General features: G+C 47.8%; 1 protein-coding gene across 1 annotated transcript in view; it reads right to left on the bottom strand.

Annotated features, from left to right (window-relative positions):
* Positions 1-18,565, bottom strand: part of LOC126199704 (WAS/WASL-interacting protein family member 3-like) — a 97,315-nt gene that overhangs the window by 29,649 nt on the left and 49,101 nt on the right. The window contains exon 2 of the mRNA XM_049936631.1: positions 795-967. Within this exon, the coding sequence (XP_049792588.1) occupies positions 795-967 (173 nt within the window). The remainder of the gene's footprint in view (positions 1-794; positions 968-18,565) is intronic.

Raw genomic sequence — 18,565 nt, forward strand, 5'->3', positions numbered from 1 at the left:
GGAGCCTCAAGACTTTTGCCACCTCAGTGTATAGTCGACAAAACAAAACATTTCGCACGTGTTGTTAAGTTGGGGTACCTTCGGTTGTGTACGATTCGCACGAGTGGTGAAGCAACAGACACTCGCAACGGTGGCATCGCCACTGTGTCAGCTTTCAGAAGCGTATTTGTTCCTGTCTAATTGTAGCGATGGCAATTCTGGGCCTTTCTGACTTTCTATGATTAGGTATATTTACCACATGTTGTTTTTTATATGCGATATGACCTACTTTTATCTGTCTGAAACGGTTTGTTAATTGATTTGGGGGAGGGGCCCAAACAGCATGTTCATCTGTCCCATTGAATTCGGGAAGGATGGGAATGAAAGTCGGCAGTACCTTTTGAAAGGAACCATCCCGACATTTGCCTGAAGCGATTTAGGGAACTCGCTGAAAATCTAAATAGGATAGCCGGACGCGGGTTTGAACCGTTGTCCTCCCGAATACGAGTCCACTGTGCTAACTACTGCACCACCTCGCTCGGTTGTCTGAAACGCTGTGATGCTTCGTTGAAAACACAAGTAACAGCAACTATGTACTGTTGCGCGATAGCCGCGTCATAGCGTTTGAGGCTCTGGAATTCCTTTGTTCGCCTACCTTCGATATTTTTTTTACGTTGTACTGTTTGTTGATGTGCTGAAAGCGTAACACGAATATAGCGGAGTTACGCCGAACATGTTAACACACTGCGCCAAAGACGGGTATGTGACAGTCATTTACTGCTGGGATGTGTGAGCACACGCAAGCCATCACAGACGGCATCCTGGCACTCGTCCAGTACGATGGTTTCAGTGTGCGTCAGGCGGAAGCCAGGTGCGGCGTTGAGCTTCGCTGCTCCCGGAAGTGCATATAGCGGTGGCGCGTGACCGGGGAAACCGACCGGCTTCGAGGAAAGGTGTCGTCGACGCCTCAGGTAGACAACGTACACTCCTGGAAATGGAAAAAAGAACACATTGACACCGGTGTGTCAGACCCACCATACTTGCTCCGGACACTGCGAGAGGGCTGTACAAGCAATGATCACACGCACGGCACAGCAGACACACCAGGAACCGCGGTGTTGGCCGTCGAATGGCGCTAGCTGCGCAGCATTTGTGCACCGCCGCCGTCAGTGTCAGCCAGTTTGCCGTGGCATACGGAGCTCCATCGCAGTCTTTAACACTGGTAGCATGCCGCGACAGCGTGGACGTGAACCGTATGTGCAGTTGACGGACTTTGAGCGAGGGCGTATAGTGGGCATGCGGGAGGCCGGGTGGACGTACCGCCGAATTGCTCAACACGTGGGGCGTGAGGTCTCCACAGTACATCGATGTTGTCGCCAGTGGTCGGCGGAAGGTGCACGTGCCCGTCGACCTGGGACCGGACCGCAGCGACGCACGGATGCACGCCAAGACCGTAGGATCCTACGCAGTGCCGTAGGGGACCGCACCGCCACTTCCCAGCAAATTAGGGACACTGTTGCTCCTGGGGTATCGGCGAGGACCATTCGCAACCGTCTCCATGAAGCTGGGCTACGGTCCCGCACACCGTTAGGCCGTCTTCCGCTCACGCCCCAACATCGTGCAGCCCGCCTCCAGTGGTGTCGCGACAGGCGTGAATGGAGGGACGAATGGAGACGTGTCGTCTTCAGCGATGAGAGTCGCTTCTGCCTTGGTGCCAATGATGGTCGTATGCGTGTTTGGCGCCGTGCAGGTGAGCGCCACAATCAGGACTGCATACGACCGAGGCACACAGGGCCAACACCCGGCATCATGGTGTGGGGAGCGATCTCCTACACTGGCCGTACACCACTGGTGATCGTCGAGGGGACACTGAATAGTGCACGGTACATCCAAACCGTTATCGAACCCATCGTGCTACCATTCCTAGACCGGCAAGGGAACTTGCTGTTCCAACAGGACAATGCACGTCCGCATGTATCCCGTGCCACCCAACGTGCTCTAGAAGGTGTAAGTCAACTACCCTGGCCAGCAAGATCTCCGGATCTGTCCCCCATTGAGCATGTTTGGGACTGGATGAAGCGTCGTCTCACGCGGTCTGCACGTCCAGCACGAACTCTGGTCCAACTGAGGCGCCAGGTGGAAATGGCATGGCAAGCCGTTCCACAGGACTACATCCAGCATCTCTACGATCGTCTCCATGGGAGAATAGCAGCCTGCATTGCTGCGAAAGGTGGATATACACTGTACTAGTGCCGACATTGTGCATGCTCTGTTGCCTGTGTCTATGTGCCTGTGGTTCTGTCAGTGTGATCATGTGATGTATCTGACCCCAGGAATGTGTCAATAAAGTTTCCCCTTCCTGGGACAATGAATTCACGGTGTTCTTATTTCAATTTCCAGGAGTGTATTAGCTGACAACCATTTTTGAATACCTTCCAACTCACAAGGATAACACCAGTTTCCCTGGATGCATGCAAACCGTCCACGACCGCTTAAGGGATGCTCACCTTTAAGCCCAAAGGGCTCTTAATAAAGGAGAACATCTTTGATGATCACAAACTTAATAGGCTTGCCTTCGCTAAATTCAATGTAGACCGTGCTTGGCGCCACGTCATCGTTTCAGTATGTAGCTCAGTGAATGACGATATGGTGATGGTCTTCAGGCCATGGGGAGCACATCAGGGCCCGCGGGGGCGCAACATTTGCTTGTCGGCAGCATGACGGTCTTGTGCTGGAGGTGGATGTCGTCATATGGGGCAGGGATACTTCATAAAGTTCGTGGTCGACTCGCCTCTGAGCAGTATGTGCACATCAGGAAACATACTATGGTGCCGAGAGCCAGAATGCGCGAACCCAGTGGAGTGACCCAGTTTCCACAGGGCACTCACCGTTTCACACCAGTCGAATCGCCCAACAATGGCTCTCGCAAAAGGCTGATGTCCAGCTTATCGACTGGCCTGTTCGTGCGCGAGAGCTCTATTGAAAATCTGTGCCCCTAAAGTGAGCATCACGTGAACTTACACTGGCCGACATCCCCCACCCCCCACATACACACCTGAACACTATGGAACGCAGCGTTGAACACACAGGAGTCTTACGGACGTTGAGACATACTTCCGGATGCTGACCACCTCCATCTCTGATCATATGAGGCAGGTAATTTATGTCAATGGATGGTGGATCTCACACTAGCTTATCCCTGATGTGAAACTTTCCTCCTCTCACTTAACTTCATAATTATTACAACATTTGATACAACTGTACGTTTTTTTAAAGTGGAAATCCACGTGAACTCGTTACATCGTAAATTCTAATTCGTCTTACTTCACACTTAATACATGTAAATTTGAAAAAAAAAGTACTAACACGTAAGTTTCACCCGAAGTAGAAATGGTGACGTAATTACAGTCAGAGAAGACAATACCGACCAATATAAGAAGAAGTAAAATCTAAAATAATAACATTCTCTTCGTTACTGCCTCCCCAACATTTTCTGCGTTTATTGTGCGCAAGAAGTGCAGTCAAGATATACAAAAACTATTTTTCCAAGATAACATCCTTCGGGAGCCCAAGAGTAGCATCCCACGCACTGTGTCTACTTCTCTATGTTAGTCTTCAGAGAAACTAGCACTGCAGAGGACGCCATCAGTGTCTTCTTCTTCTTCAGACTGCACATCTGAAGCATTGCCCTCAGTTAAGTTTTATCCGACTCCGAATGATTGGAAGATTATATCTGCTGCGTTTTTCTCTTTTCATTTTTTCAAGACCAAAAGTATTGCTTCCGTTTTCTTTGATTCCGCCACAGCTTTCTTTCAACTGTTTCAAACGTTCCCTGTATGGCGACGATACTAGCTACTTAACGGATTGAGAACGAGCTGATTTTACAACGTCCGGTGGCTCTTGTAGTGGCTTCATGATTCTGGGACCTGGCCGGATATGATTTGGATTGACGCTTACTCCGTTGTTTGCATCTTGTATGCCAGCCACCTGGTGTACGGCAAAGTCATGTCTCTAAGTATATGCCTCTAACGAGGGAAGAGTCCACTTTTCTAGAGGCCGTTTACAGCAGTTTCCACTGTTACTGCTCTCAAGTAGGCTAGTCCAAATGACCTCATAATCAGATATGAGGTTACCACTTGACCTCGGTTATTTGCCCTCTATGTGTGCCGGACCGAGACTCGAACTCGGGACCTTTGCCTTTGCCTTTCGCAGTAGAGCACTTTCCCGCGAAAGGCAAAGGTCCCGAGTTCGAGTCTCGGTCCGGCACACAGTTTTAATCTGCCACGATGTGTCATTTCATTTGTATACGTACCTGCACCTGGGTTTCAGGCTAGATACGCCATTTACGTTCGATGCTGAGAAGCTATTCCAGCACATGGAGAGCCTCGGCAATTTGTTCGTGTGTAACAAAGTAGACTGAGGCGGCAGAGAGAATTTGGACCGAGGGAGGGAGGCGCGCCAGGGTAATCCGTGCAACTGTGTCAACCGCTATGCCACGGTGGCTTAGTGGCTAACGCACTTGCCTAGTAAACAGGAGACCCCGGTTCGATTCCTGGCCTTGGTACCAATTTTCACTCGCCGCTTCAGTCTATGTATAGAAAATCATATCTTGCATGAAACCAGTAAAGTCTCTGAAATTGTGCCATTTCATTTCAGATGACTGTATAGTATCATTGGCCGGGAGCTGAACCGAAGATGAGATGAGACGAGAGGATTAGGACAACACAAGCAGGCGATACGCCAAGAGATACGGCCTATCAGAAGAAACACCATCGGCTAGTGACATTTCGATGGCGATGGAAGTATCGTGGTTGACCGATCGTGATAACTGCAAGAAGACTCTGATTATGTTTTGACTTGGTGTAATGAATGTTACGCCTCTTTAGAAATAAAGTAAGGCACTGTAACACAAAAATAATGACAAAAGACCCGACAGTATCCGATTACAATATTACTGGTGAACGTTTTGGGGGCGCCACAGCGTATAAGTAGGTAGGAGTAAACGGAACTTGACTAACGCAAAAAGAGGTTCTGATACTGTCATCTTAGAAACCCTGTCCGGTACAAAATTTCAGGTTTCCCCAATGATTTAAACGGTTCAAATGGCTCTGAGCACTATGGGACTTAACATCTATGGTCATCAGTCCCCTAGAACTTAGAACTACTTAAACCTAACTAACCTAGGGACAGCACACAACACCCAGTCATCACGAGGCAGAGAAAATCACTGACCCCACCGTGAATCGAACCCGGGCGTGGGAAGCGAGAACGCTACCGCACGACCACGAGCTGCGGACAATGATTTAAATCAATGCACACTCGCAGTCAATGTCTGTAATTCCTTTGTGACTTTCGGGGAGTGTTTTGAAAGTTAGACTCCTTAAAACGCTATTTTAACGCTTTTCTGAGCATTTTGAAAGTGCGTAAACAAGGTTTGTACTCGTAAAAAATAAAGTTCTATAGCACCACATTTCAAAACCTGCGGTTGTGACTTTTTATCGTCAGATGTACCAGCACGGCGAATCGGCGCGCACTGTCACAAATCGAGCACTGGGGATAAAACTAAGAAGCGGTATGCACGGGAGAACTCGCATAAAATGGCGTACCAGACGCTAGTGCGACCAATTCTATAGCGTGCATAACGACAGACACAGGACGAGTTGAGTGGAGTTGAATCGTAACTGGTCGGCACAACCCATACGAGGGTGTAACAGAAATACCAAGGGACTTTATAAATGTGAATCTTTGGAGAAACGGCCGTGTAGTTTCCGCGACGCCCTGTCGCAAAAATTCTTGTATGTTGTATATCTCGCGAAGGTATGACGAGAATGACAGCTCTTGGGGCGCGTACAGAGGCAGATAATGGTTTTTCGCTCGCTCAATGTGCGAACGCAGTGTGTTAGAAAACCGAAAATATTGGTATGACCAACCGTCTACCATGTAACGGCACGGTGGCTTGAGGACTATATACGTAAATGCAAGCACATTAACACACTGCGCTTAGATACCAAGCCGCTACATCGAAAGTGTGCCTTTCACTAAAGCGTGCCGCTTGTAAGTAAGAATTAGCAGCAACGAAAATTAAAACACCCCCAGCCGTCCTTTTTACACTTTGCATTGACATCGTTGATGAACGAAGGATAGTGACGATGTGTAAAGAGACCTGGGAACAGTGGTTATTTAATATTGGCTCTTGTTATGACTGCACACGAGATTGGATTTCTACCCATTTACTCCTTTTGTCAGGAAAGTTCCAGGACAGCTTTTTTTTTATTTCTGAGTTTGTAACACTAATAAGACCAAATGTTCGTTTTATGTTACGTGGTATGTGTGTGTGGGTGTCGTTGAAATGACATTGGTCATGTTTCTACGCAAACTCATTAGGTGGCACGGCTGTGCTTAGCAAAATTCTGTTTGGGTTCTTGGTGCATTAGTATGGTGACACAATGAATGCTGACTCTGAGTAAAGAGTGAACATTAAGTTCAGCTCAGTAAAACCCCTGGCGAAACGTGGACAATGGTTAAGCAAGCATACGCAGGCGAGGCACTCTCAAGAGGTGTGTTTTCGAGTGGCACAAAAGGTTTCGCGAAGGCAGAGATTCAGTGCGAGACGATCGCAGAGCTAGTCGCCCGTCTACAGCATCTACCGATGCGAACGTGATGCGTATAAGGCAGTTATTGCACGAAGACGGTCATGTAACTGTGCGTTCGATATCAGAGTAACTTAATTAGATTCGTGATGTGTGTGCGTCATAAGATTTTACACGAAAATTTAGGAAAACGGAAACTTAATGCAGAAGTCGTCCCTCAAACACTAACAGACGCACAGAAAGAGAAAAGCCGAAGAATTTCTGCCGAACTGCTCCGTACACCCAAAACCAATTCCACATTTCTGTCAAAGATTATTGGTGGGGATGAAAGTTGGTGCTACTACCAGCATGGTCCCCACACGAAGCGTCACAGTGCTGAATGGCGGGATCCTGGATCACTAGCCTCGAAAAAAGTCAAACGACAACGTTGGAGAACAAAGACAATTTCATCGCATTCTTCGATTGTAAAGGAGTTCATGAGTACGTTCCTGCAGGTCAAGCAGTGAACCAAACTCTTTACATCCAGGTCTTGCAACCATTGCGGCGAGCAATTCGACGACGTCGCTGTCCTGATCTGTGACATTCTGAGGCCTAGTTGTCGCTACCTGAGTACGCAAGAGCCCATACTACTTTATCTGTTACCAAGTACCTGGCCACACATTCTGTTGTTGTAATCCCACATCCACCAAGTTCGCCCGACCCCTCGGTTTGCAATTTTTTCTTGTTTCCGCTAGTAAAATGGCAACTGAAAGGAAAGCTTCACCAAGATATTGCAGACATTCAAAAGCCTGTGACAAATGTGCTTACAAGCATCGCAGTTGAAAATTTACCGGCTTGCTTCCAAGACCTCCAGAAACGTAGGCACCTCTGCATAGATATACAGGGTGTTTCAAAAATGACCGGTATATTTGAAACGGCAACGAAAACTAAACGAGCAGCGATAGAAATACACCGTTTGTTGCAATATGCTTGGGACAACAGTACATTTTCAGGCAGACAAACTTTCGAAATTACAGTAGTTACAATTTTCAACAACAGATGGCGCTGCGGTCTGGGAAACTCTATAGTACGATATTTTCCACATATCCACCATGCGTAGCAATAATATGGCGTAGTCTCTGAATGAAATTACCCGAAACCTTTGACAACGTGTCTGGCGGAATGGCTTCACATGCAGATGAGATGTACTGCTTCAGCTGTTCAATTGGTTCTGGATTCTGGCGGTACACCTGGTCTTTCACGTGTCCCCACAGAAAGAAGTCACAGGGGTTCATGTCTGGCGAATAGGGAGGCCAATACACGCCGCCTCCTGTATGCTTCGGATAGCCCAAAGCAATCACACGATCATCGAAATATTCATTCAGGAAATTAAAGACGTCGGCCGTGCGATGTAGCCGGGCACCATCTTGCATAAACCACGAGGTGTTCGCAGTGTCGTCTAAGGCAGTTTGTACCGCCACAAATTCACGAAGAATGTCCAGATAGCGTGATGCAGTAATCGTTTCGGATCTGAAAAATGGGCCAATGATTCCTTTGGAAGAAATGGCGGCCCAGACCAGTACTTTTTGAGGATGCAGGGACGATGGGACTGCAACATGGGGCTTTTCGGTTCCCCATATGGGCCAGTTCTGTTTATTGACGAAGCCGTCCAGGTAAAAATAAGCTTCGTCAGTAAACCAAATGCTGCCCACATGCATATCGCCGTCATCAATCCTGTGCACTATATCGTTAGCGAATGTCTCTCGTGCAGCAATGGTAGCGGCGCTGAGGGGTTGCCGCGTTTGAATTTTGTATGGATACAGGTGTAAACTCTGGCGCATGAGACGATACGTGGGCGTTGGCGTCATTTGGACCGCAGCTGCAACACGGCGAACGGAAACCCGAGGCCGCTGTTGGATCACCTGCTGCACTAGCTGCGCGTTGCCCTCTGTGGTTGCCGTACGCGGTCGCCCTACCTTTCCAGCACGTTCATCCGTCACGTTCCCAGTCCGTTGAAATTTTGCAAACAGATCCTTTATTGTATCGCTTTTCGGTCCTTTGGTTACATTAAACCTCCGTTGAAAACGTCGTCATGTTGCAACAACACTGTGTTCTAGGCGGTGGAATTCCAACACCAGAAAAATCCTCTGTTCTTAGGAATAAACCATGTTGTCTACAGCACACTTGCACGTTGTGAACAGCACACGCTTACAGCAGAAAGACGACGTACAGAATGGCGCACCCACAGACTGCGTTGTCTTCTATATCTTTCACATCACTTGCAGCGCCATCTGTTGTTGAAAATTGTAACTACTGTAATTTCGAAAGTTTGTCTGCCTGAAAATGTACTGTTGTCCCAAGCATATTGCAACAAACGGTGTATTTCTATCGCTGCTCATTTAGTTTTTATTGCCGTTTCAAATATACCGGTCATTTTTGAAACACCCTGTACACAGCCACAGGGAATACTCCGATAGGAGCTAGGATCATTACTTGGCAAGCGCAATTTTCTATTTTTTATTTTTTTAATAAACCTGTCCTGGAATTTTTCTGACAAAAGGAGTACGTTGGTCAACGGTCTGAAGATGGTGTAATGGAAATGGAAACTGGTTGAGTAAATACATTAAGTGCAAAAGAGACGGCTGCAGATGTTTTAATTTTCATTTCATATTGAACAGCCGAGGTCCTCGTGTCCACATATCACAGGGACGGACATGCAAATAATTTGGTGCAGTCGCGGCCCTACAAGTGTGGAGGGCGGGGCCACCGACGCAGGTCCGCGCCATCTGTCGTGCAGGGCGGAGCAGGGCGCGGCGGTGGTTGGGAAGGCGGTGCACGTCCGCCGCGTGCCGTGTGGTTCCTCCCCACAGCGCTGCCTGCGCGGCTCGTGGAGTTGTGGAGTTGCCAGCAGAAAGAAGGGACGAAGGAAGGGAGGACGGGAGGCAGCTCTGCGCGCGGCGAATCGCGAACTGCGGGTTAGCGCGCCCGCCCGGAACTAACGTAATTAAAAGCAGCCGCGCCTCGGCTACACCGTCACGTGGCTGGCGCCAGAGCGGGCAACACGGCGGAGACTTCCGTACTCGGTGGCCCAATTACCGGAAGTCGCGGTCCGGGGTTCAGTTCCCGAATGGGGAGGGTCACAGTCGGTTACTCGCTTCCCAACCCGCATACAGAGGGGTCCGGCAAACTAATTGACGGAGTTGTCTCATCTTTGGTAGTGTACTAGTTTGTAGTTCCGGCAATCCCACGATTGATACACGCAATGAACGAGGACGACCCAGATCGTAGAATGGAGTACTCCGAGTGGTTTGCTAACATGGTGCGCAACGATGAAGAGTTTGCAGAGATGACTGTGTGTTCTCATGAGGCACAGTTCAAACTCAATGGTACCGTATATCGCCACAATCGCATCTACTGGGCCGCCGAAAATCCGAACGTCCATGTAGACAAACCCGTGAATTTGCCAGATGTGAGGTGTGGGTTGTCTTACCGGGGCTTGATTGGGCCATTCTTCTTTGACGGCACAGTTACCGGTGAGATGTACCTTCAGAAGCTTCAGACATCCATTTTACCTGCCATCCGAGACTTGCATGGAGACGGAAGAGTTTACTTTCAACAAGATGGTGCGCCAGCCCACTACCAAACTGATGTTAGGGCGTATCTCGACAAAAACCTACCAGGAAGACGGATAGGCCGGAGAGGTGCTGTGGCGTCGGCGTATCCACCGCGTTCCCCAGACCTAACTCCTCTGGACTTTTACCTGTGGGGAACACTAAAGGACGTCGTTTATCGACAAAAGCCACGCACACTGGATGAACGTCGAGAATCCATCGTACATTCATGTGGAAATATCCAACTGAAAACGTTGCAATCAGTAGTTCGTGCTGTAGCTTGGCGGCATCTTTTGTGTGTCGATGTTAATGGTGACCATTTCGACCACCTACACTGATATCGTTAAGTTGGACTTTACGCTACACTTTCACCAAAAATGAGACAACTCCGTCAATTAGTTTGCAAGTTACGGACTTTTGAACAGTGGATACATTTTTTTGGACGCCTCTGTATAACTCGTCGTCGCTCCCACGTTTAACGTTACACAGACGCCACGCATTTTACACATATTCCCGCGAAAGAAGTCAGTATACGAGATGTGATCAAAAAGTAACGTGAATTTTTTAATTTCGAGGGCTGTAAACATCCAATTTTCAATTTTTTATGTTGCTGGTATACATGTTCCTGATGTATGATTTAAATATTAAGGTTAAACATGTTTTCGAGTGCTCGGAGAATTTTTACTTTCGAAAAAGATGGATCACAGAATTGTATTAAAATTTCCTTGAAAAATGGAATTAAGGGCAGCACCGCATCCGAAATGTTGACTGTCGCATTTGCGAAACCACTAAGGAAAGACTTTACGGGTGGTATAAACGCTTCAAAGAGGGTCGAGAAGACGTCGAACACTACGACCGCCCTGACGCCCTAGCACATCAATTACTGACGACAGTGTGGAAGACTAAACAAAATGTTTTTGTATGTCCATCCCTGTGACTGGACATCTGGGGCACTAAGGTCGTTCACTTACGTAAGAAAATGAAACACCTACAACCGTCCTTACGATGTCGTTTACACTATGGCTACAAGTTTGGGGCTTCAGTGCACCACCTTCAGGCCTTAGCTGATGCCAAGAGGGTTAACACCATCCGTACATACGATGTATCAGAGCCCAAGATCTATAACTGGTTTTCGCAGATTACCTGCAACTGCAATGTTATCTCCTCAACCATCAACACTGCAGTTACATGTAATCTGCGAAGACCAGTTATAGATGTTGGCCTCTGATACATCGTGTGTACGGGTGGCATTAACCCTCTTCGCGTCAGCTAAGGCCTGAAGCGCCGGCCGCGGTGGTCTAGCGGTTCTGGCGCTGCAGTCCGGAACCGCGGGACTGCTACGGTCGCAGGTTCGAATCCTGCCTCGGGCATGGGTGTGTGTGATGTCCTTAGGTTAGTTAGGTTTAAGTAGTTCTAAGTTCTAGGGGACTTATGACCTAAGATGTTGAGTCCCATAGTGCTCAGAGCCATTTGAACCCAAGGCCTGAAGATGGTGCACTGAAGCGCCGAAACTGGTAGACATACAATAAACGACATCATACGGACCGCGGTATGTGTTTCATTTTTTTACGTAAACAAAATCGTTCTGGAAAATCGGCGAATCACCATCAAAGAAGTTACTGATGATGTCGGGATATGCTTTGGCTCATGCCAAGCAAATTTTTCGGATGTTCTGAGCGTGAAACGTGTAGCAGCAAAGTCTGTTCCGAAACTGTTGAAACTCCACCAAAAGCGACGTCGCGCAGCCATCACTCAGGAATTACTGAATGAAGTCGACAACGACCTAGAACTTCTAAAGACGGTTGTAACAGGTGACGAAACAGTGGTACACGAGTATGACGTGGAAACCAAGACCCAATCGTCCCAACGGAAACTGCCTGGAGAGCCAAGACCCAAAAAAATTCGACTAGTTGGATCACATGCGAAGGTTCTTCCCACTGTTTTCTTCGATTACAATGCGACAGTGCATCATAAGTCCTGCCTTATGGTCGTACAGTCAATAAGGAATAGCATCTTGAAGTTATGAGCCGTCTGGGTGAAGCAATCCGAAGAAAGCGACAAGAATTATGGGTAAACCACTGGTGGAAATTGCTTTACGCTAATGTTCCCGCTCACACCTAAATGCTTATTCGTGATTTTTTGGCAAATAAAAACCTCTGTGATGCCTCAACCGCCGTCTTCGCCGCACATGGTCCCTAGCGCCTTCTTCCTATTCCCGAGGCTGAGGAGAACCGTGAATAGACGTCGTTTTGCCCCCATTGATGAGATAAGAACAGAATATTTGAAGGAGATGAAGGCTAAAAAGAAAGTGAGTTCAAGAAGTGCTTCCTGGACTGGAAAAAGCGCTGGCACGAGTGTATTATATTTAAGGCGGATTATTTTGAAGCGCATTAATAAACAAACGTTCTTTACACAAAAATTCCCTTTACGTTTGCCGGCCGGAGTGGCCGAGCGGTTCTAGGCGCTACAGTCTGGAACCGCGCGACCGCTGCGGTCGCAGGTTCGAATCCTACCCCGGGCATGGATGTGTGTGATGTCCTTAGGTTAGTTAGGTTTAAGTAGTTCTAAGTTCTAGGGGACTGATGACCACAGAAGTTAAGTCCCATAGTGCTTAGAGCCATTTGAACCTTTACGTTTTGACCACACCTCGTATGGACACACAATCAACAGGGAAACTCCCACGAAAAACACACTATGTGAAAATCTTAACAAGTGCCTGACTTACAGTACTTGCGAGAAACTATCCAACGCACAGGACTGAACACAGCTCCAACACAAAATGAATACCGAAGCTGGTAGAGGCGTAGAAACTGACGTGGAACCATATCACAACGCTGTCTGTATCTAGTAATGCGAAACTGCGACAGTGCTACATATTAAACCCCTCCACTACTGTTCGTTTAAAAAGAAACAATTTGTGTAAAAAAATGAATAAATACACGTCACCCCAGAAGAAATTCGCCGTTTCCCCGAAAACAGGCAACAACAGCTATCCAACTGTGAGCAAAAATAAGAAGGTTTAATGCTATTCTAGCAGACAGCCCCATAGAAGTTAAAATCGCAGCTGAAAGGGCCAATAAGAAGAAAAAGCCACGTACTATCAAGATGGACGACGTGGCTAATGTTGACAAGTCGAAGAAGAAAAAATAAACTATCCAGAAAAAAAAAATCTGAAATTTCTTCTAGAAATTCTGATGACGGCGTGTCAGAGGTTAGCTATGCCGACAGTGAACACAGCTTGGCCTTCTTTAACAGTGGTACTTCGGAGCCTGAAGAACTTTTCCATGGCGAAGAGCTTTCACCCTCCGCTTCCTGACTAGACGAAGGTGAGGGCTCTCATTCGAATGTTCCCACGCGTCCTGGAGAACCTCGAACAGATGCCAACAGGTCACATCGAACACGACCAGCAACGAATCTCACACGAACTGGAGACGGCCAGAAGAGGATTATTCAGTGTCATACCAACAAAGAAAAACTCAGCGGAAATTGAATCCATCTATTAAAGTAAACGGGCGCCCAACTGCAGCACTCCTGGCTGAAATAAAACGGTGTTCGTCTCAATTTTTTACCCCAGAGCCAATACTGGCATTTTCGGGTGGCAGCTGAGGCCTCATACGTATTGATATTATTATTAACTAACGTACAAATAAATACGTTATGAGCTCCCAATAGACTAGTTACAGCATGGGCGCGGTAACGTCGACCCCCAGTACTGGTCGTTGAAAGTCGGCACCATTCCAAACACTTCGTGTCGACTTCTCTGTGCCAGATTGTCGTCACCCTCAGTGATCCCTAAAGTTGTAACACTGTAACAGCCTGACGAAGAGCTGTTGCGCGCGTATGATTAACCGATTAATAACAGTAACTGTACTTTTATTTAAATACACTTATACAGTACGAGCCAGGAGCCTTGCCGCACTGGTAACACCAGTTCCCGTCAGAACACCGACGTTAAGCGCCGTCGGGCGGGGCTAGCACTTGGATGGGTGACCATCCCGTCTGTCGAGCGCTGTTGGCAAGTGGGGTGTACTCCGCCCTAGTGAGGAAAACTGAGGAGCTACTTGATTGAGAAGTAACGGCACCGGTCACGAAAACTGACATGTACGGGCGGAAGAGCGGTGTGCTGACCAGAGGCCCATCCGTACCCGCATCCAGTGACGCCTAAGCTCTGAGGATGAGACGGCGGCCGGTCCGAACCGTTGGGCCTTCAAGGCCTGTATTTGTTTTACACAGTATGAGACAGGATCAAAAATGTAACTAAATGTTTGGACTGTCATTTTTCTTCGATTTATTCCTAAGCATAACAACACCCTTAATGCAATTTCATATTAAGTGCTACAAGTACGCACCGCATTTGGAGATGACCGTTGCTGTACTGTGCATTCACGAATCCATGTTACTTCCGTTTGAAATTTATACTCACCAACAGGTGATCGGTACGAAATACGTTCGTCCAAGAGTTGTCAGTACTGGAAGACAAGCAGTAAAAAATTCGGGCCGGCCGCGGTGGTCTAGCGGTTCTGGCGCTGCAGTCCGGAACCGCGGGACTGCTACGGTCGCAGGTTCGAATCCTGCCTCGGACATGGGTGTGAGTGATGTCCTTAGGTTAGTTAGGTTAAGTGGTTCTAAGTTCTAGGGGACTTATGACCTAAGATGTTGAGTCCAATAGTACTCAGAGCCATTTGAACCATTTTTTGAGTAAAACATTCCCCACTCACCCTCCCTCACATCTTTCAACCCCGCAGTTCTATGTTCTATGTTCTAGGGGACTGATGACCTCAGATGTTAAGTCCCATAGTGCTCAGAGCCATTTGAACCATTTGACTCTTGGGCTGTGTCAACTAACGGCGCACTGGGAATTAGTAGGCATAATTTCAAGCTTTTAGGAAAAGTGGTTTTAGCATTATCTAAACACGCATTTAATTTAGGGGCTCTATAAGACTTTGTAATCAAAAAGTTTAGCTATCCGTTGCATTCGCCGGAACCTGTCCAGGTATTGAACCACAAAGAAAAGGAAAATCAAATTCCAAAATTACGCCAACTGGCCGCAGACTCCCCTATAAAATGTTTGTTGCTACGGCCAGCACCTTACCACTTGCAGATCCAGGCTCCGCACCGTTCGAGTGAAGTCAAAAAAATATGACGCGCAAGAATACGACAAGCAAACAGTTCCTTAGTAACGCGAGCAGTCTCACTACTTTCGTGGAGAGATTGTGCGTTCTGAAAAGCGCGAACGCGATAGGAAAGGGAGCGCGACTTAATGATATTAGCGAGTACCCGACGTCACGAATCGCCCCGGCTGCTTGCGGCATGATGTATGCAGATGTGATTCTCGCTGCGACGCGCGGTGGAAAGTTAGTTCCCGGCACCTGGCGCACGCTGCGCGCCCCTGTCCGGCGCCAAGTGCCTCCGCTAACGAATGCGCGCTCGCTCGCACCATGAGAGGGGGAGGGCGGGGGGTGGAGGTCCGGCGGCCGCGCGCAGACGCAGGGCCTCCGCTAATGAAGCCCTCCTGCGCGCCATTAGCATGTAAATGCCCGGAGCTAAACTGCCGTTGTGTGGCGCTGTCTCTCTGACTGGTCACCCCCGGACGCGGATTGACTGCGCGCGGCCAAACAACGCAATTCAATTGCAGTACAATTTTGCAGGTCGCTATTTGCATCTGGCCGCTTCATTCATAATTCATCCGGCCGCGGGACCCCCCCGGGGGGGCGGCGGTCTGCGGGGGTGGAGGCGCCGGGACGGCGGCGGCAGCCCGTTACCACGCCGCAGGCGGCGCGGCATCGCACGCCGGCCATACGCCGCCGCCGCCGCCAAATTCCATCAGCGGGCGCCGGCGCCGGCCGGTGCTCGCGGCTTAATGCGCGTTCGCGATCCGCCGCGCTGCGGGCACGATGGAAACGTGCGCGCGCCACACGAGCCCTGGAGCAGCGCGCGTGCAACTTTCGCTTCTGTCGAGCGCGGCAAACCCGCACGGAAGGGAGAGCAGTAATTCACCCGGGAGAAAAGACAACACTGGTCGTAAAAAAAACCCCTAAAAGTCGTCCTCTCCTCTCGAGGGACGTGTAAACGCACGTGCACCAGGAGATGGTGACGTCAGAGCGTGGAATTCCACGTTCCGCTACACTGCCCGAGCGTGAAATAAAGAATCTGGCGTGTCCGATTTTTGCATCGTGGGGGGGCGGGATGTGGCCACTGAGACGCAACACCGTTTCTACGTCACAAGTTGACGTAGGAGTCATCATATTCTATGAAGTCGAACTTCTATTTTTTTTTTTATTATAGAGTAGGTCATATGAATATAGGCTCTTTCGAAGCTACGCCAAATTTGGGATCCCTGCAAAACGCGTCGATTTAGATACGATTTGTTACAATAATATTGAGGTAAGTGCCAAAAGGCCTCGCCCACCGATGGTTTCATACAGCCATCCAAGGAAACGTGAATTGCTTGTTATCGAAATCGATACTGGCAAGATATCAAAATATGTGACTTAAAGTGCCGTATCTTTTGACTGCACTGACGCAAAAACTAAAATTTTCCACACGGCCAAGCGACTGTACTCTTTCAGTGTGTGACATAAATTTGAACTTGATATATATACATGTTCGTGACAAAAAAAAAAGGGGGGGGGGTCGTATCGGATGGACAGGAAGACAGTCGGATACCATCACAAAACAAATATTTTTTCCTGCGATATAATCACAAATTAACAGTATTCGGAATTTTTCTTCTTCTTGTACTGCATAAACGTCTTGTCAAATTTCAGGATTCTAGGTCAAATGGAAGTACGCTATAGCTTTTGATGTGCGAGTTTGCGAGTATCACAGTATTTGACATACAGGTTGACAATTACTGAACTGTATGAAATAAAGTCGTCTTAACTTGTGAAAAATTCGCGATAGGACGTTCAAACTGCACGGTTCGCCGCGGGGCATGACGGGAATTAGTATGCGATTGCATGGTTTGGTTTAGGGGCGAAGCCCACTTTCATTTTGGTTCGTCAGTAGGCAAAACTGGCACATTTGGGGGACAGAGAATCCGCATTTCGCGATCGAGAACTCTTCTTCACTCTCGACGGGTGACTGTGTGGTGCGGTATTCCTTGATGTGATGGTGACTACCAAACGGCACGTGAAAGTTTTGGAAGATGATTTCATCCCTGCTATCTGAAGTCACACTGATACCGACAAGATGTGGTGCATGCAAGACGTAGCTCGACCCCACCGAAGCAGGAGAGTAATGTCCTGGAGGAGCACGCTGGCCGGCTCTGCAGCACCCGAAGGCCAAAGGCATGGGCCTCGATTGACCGCCGTATTCTCCGCATCTAGACACATGCGACTCCTTTTTGTGGGGCTATATTAAAGACAAGGTGTACAACAGACACCGCAAAACCACTGCTGACCTGAAAACAGCCATTCAGGAGATTATCGACAGAATCGATATTCCGACACTTCAGCGGGTCATGCACAATTTCGCTATTCGTCTGTGCCACATCACTGCCAATGATTGCAGACATATCGAAAAGGTAATAATCTAAATCTCAATATCTGTAGTGATGTTTACATGTTAAAGAAAGTGTGCACACGCCGTAGTTTATAACTAATTTACGTCTTTTTTTTATTTCATACAGTTCAATAAATGTCATCCTGTAAATGGCGGTATCTCCTGATTGCACAGCCGCACAAGCTTAATTTATTTTACATCGCCACGGACCACAGACCTCAGTATGTGACGTACATTTTACCTTGACACATTTTGCAGGTTCTTACGAATTGGACAGAATGACAGACGGATAACAGGGTGATCCCACAACGGTCCCGTTTCACCGACTGAAGTACGGGATCCTAAAAATTAAGGGAAAATACATGTCGGTAGTTAAAGCTTCCCATGTTTGTTATGTTTCATGTTATAACTTGTGTGTTATGGAAGTATTCCCTTTCGATGCTACTACACAATGCTCTATCAAAAGTGCGTCGTTTTGGTACAATTTCTCATAACTGAATATAAAAAAATGACATTTGTAGCTACAGTCTTTGCACAGTGCGTGCCACATACGAGGGCCTGGCTGCTATGTCGAAGCCATAGCCTAGTTGGTAGCAGTTTCGAATTCACCTCCTTCCAATATTTCTTTTCAGCTTTTGTTTCCTATAATAGTCTCAGTCTTTCTTATTAAATGAATAGGAGTCTTAGTTGCAATAGTTAATGTTATTTACCATATTAACAGAATCTTCCGTCGGTTCTTGGTAGAACAACATTATAATAATAAATGAAAAGCCAACAGTGGGGTATACTAAATCACCTGTTCTGATTGTGACAAATTTTACATTGGTCAGTCAAGCAGAGACATATCAACTAGGCTGTCTGAACATGAACGCAGCTGGAGGTTGCAGAATTCAGACTCTGCAT

Source organism: Schistocerca nitens, chromosome 8 (genome assembly GCF_023898315.1).
Source record: "Schistocerca nitens isolate TAMUIC-IGC-003100 chromosome 8, iqSchNite1.1, whole genome shotgun sequence".
Classification (NCBI taxonomy): Eukaryota; Metazoa; Arthropoda; class Insecta; order Orthoptera; family Acrididae; genus Schistocerca; species Schistocerca nitens.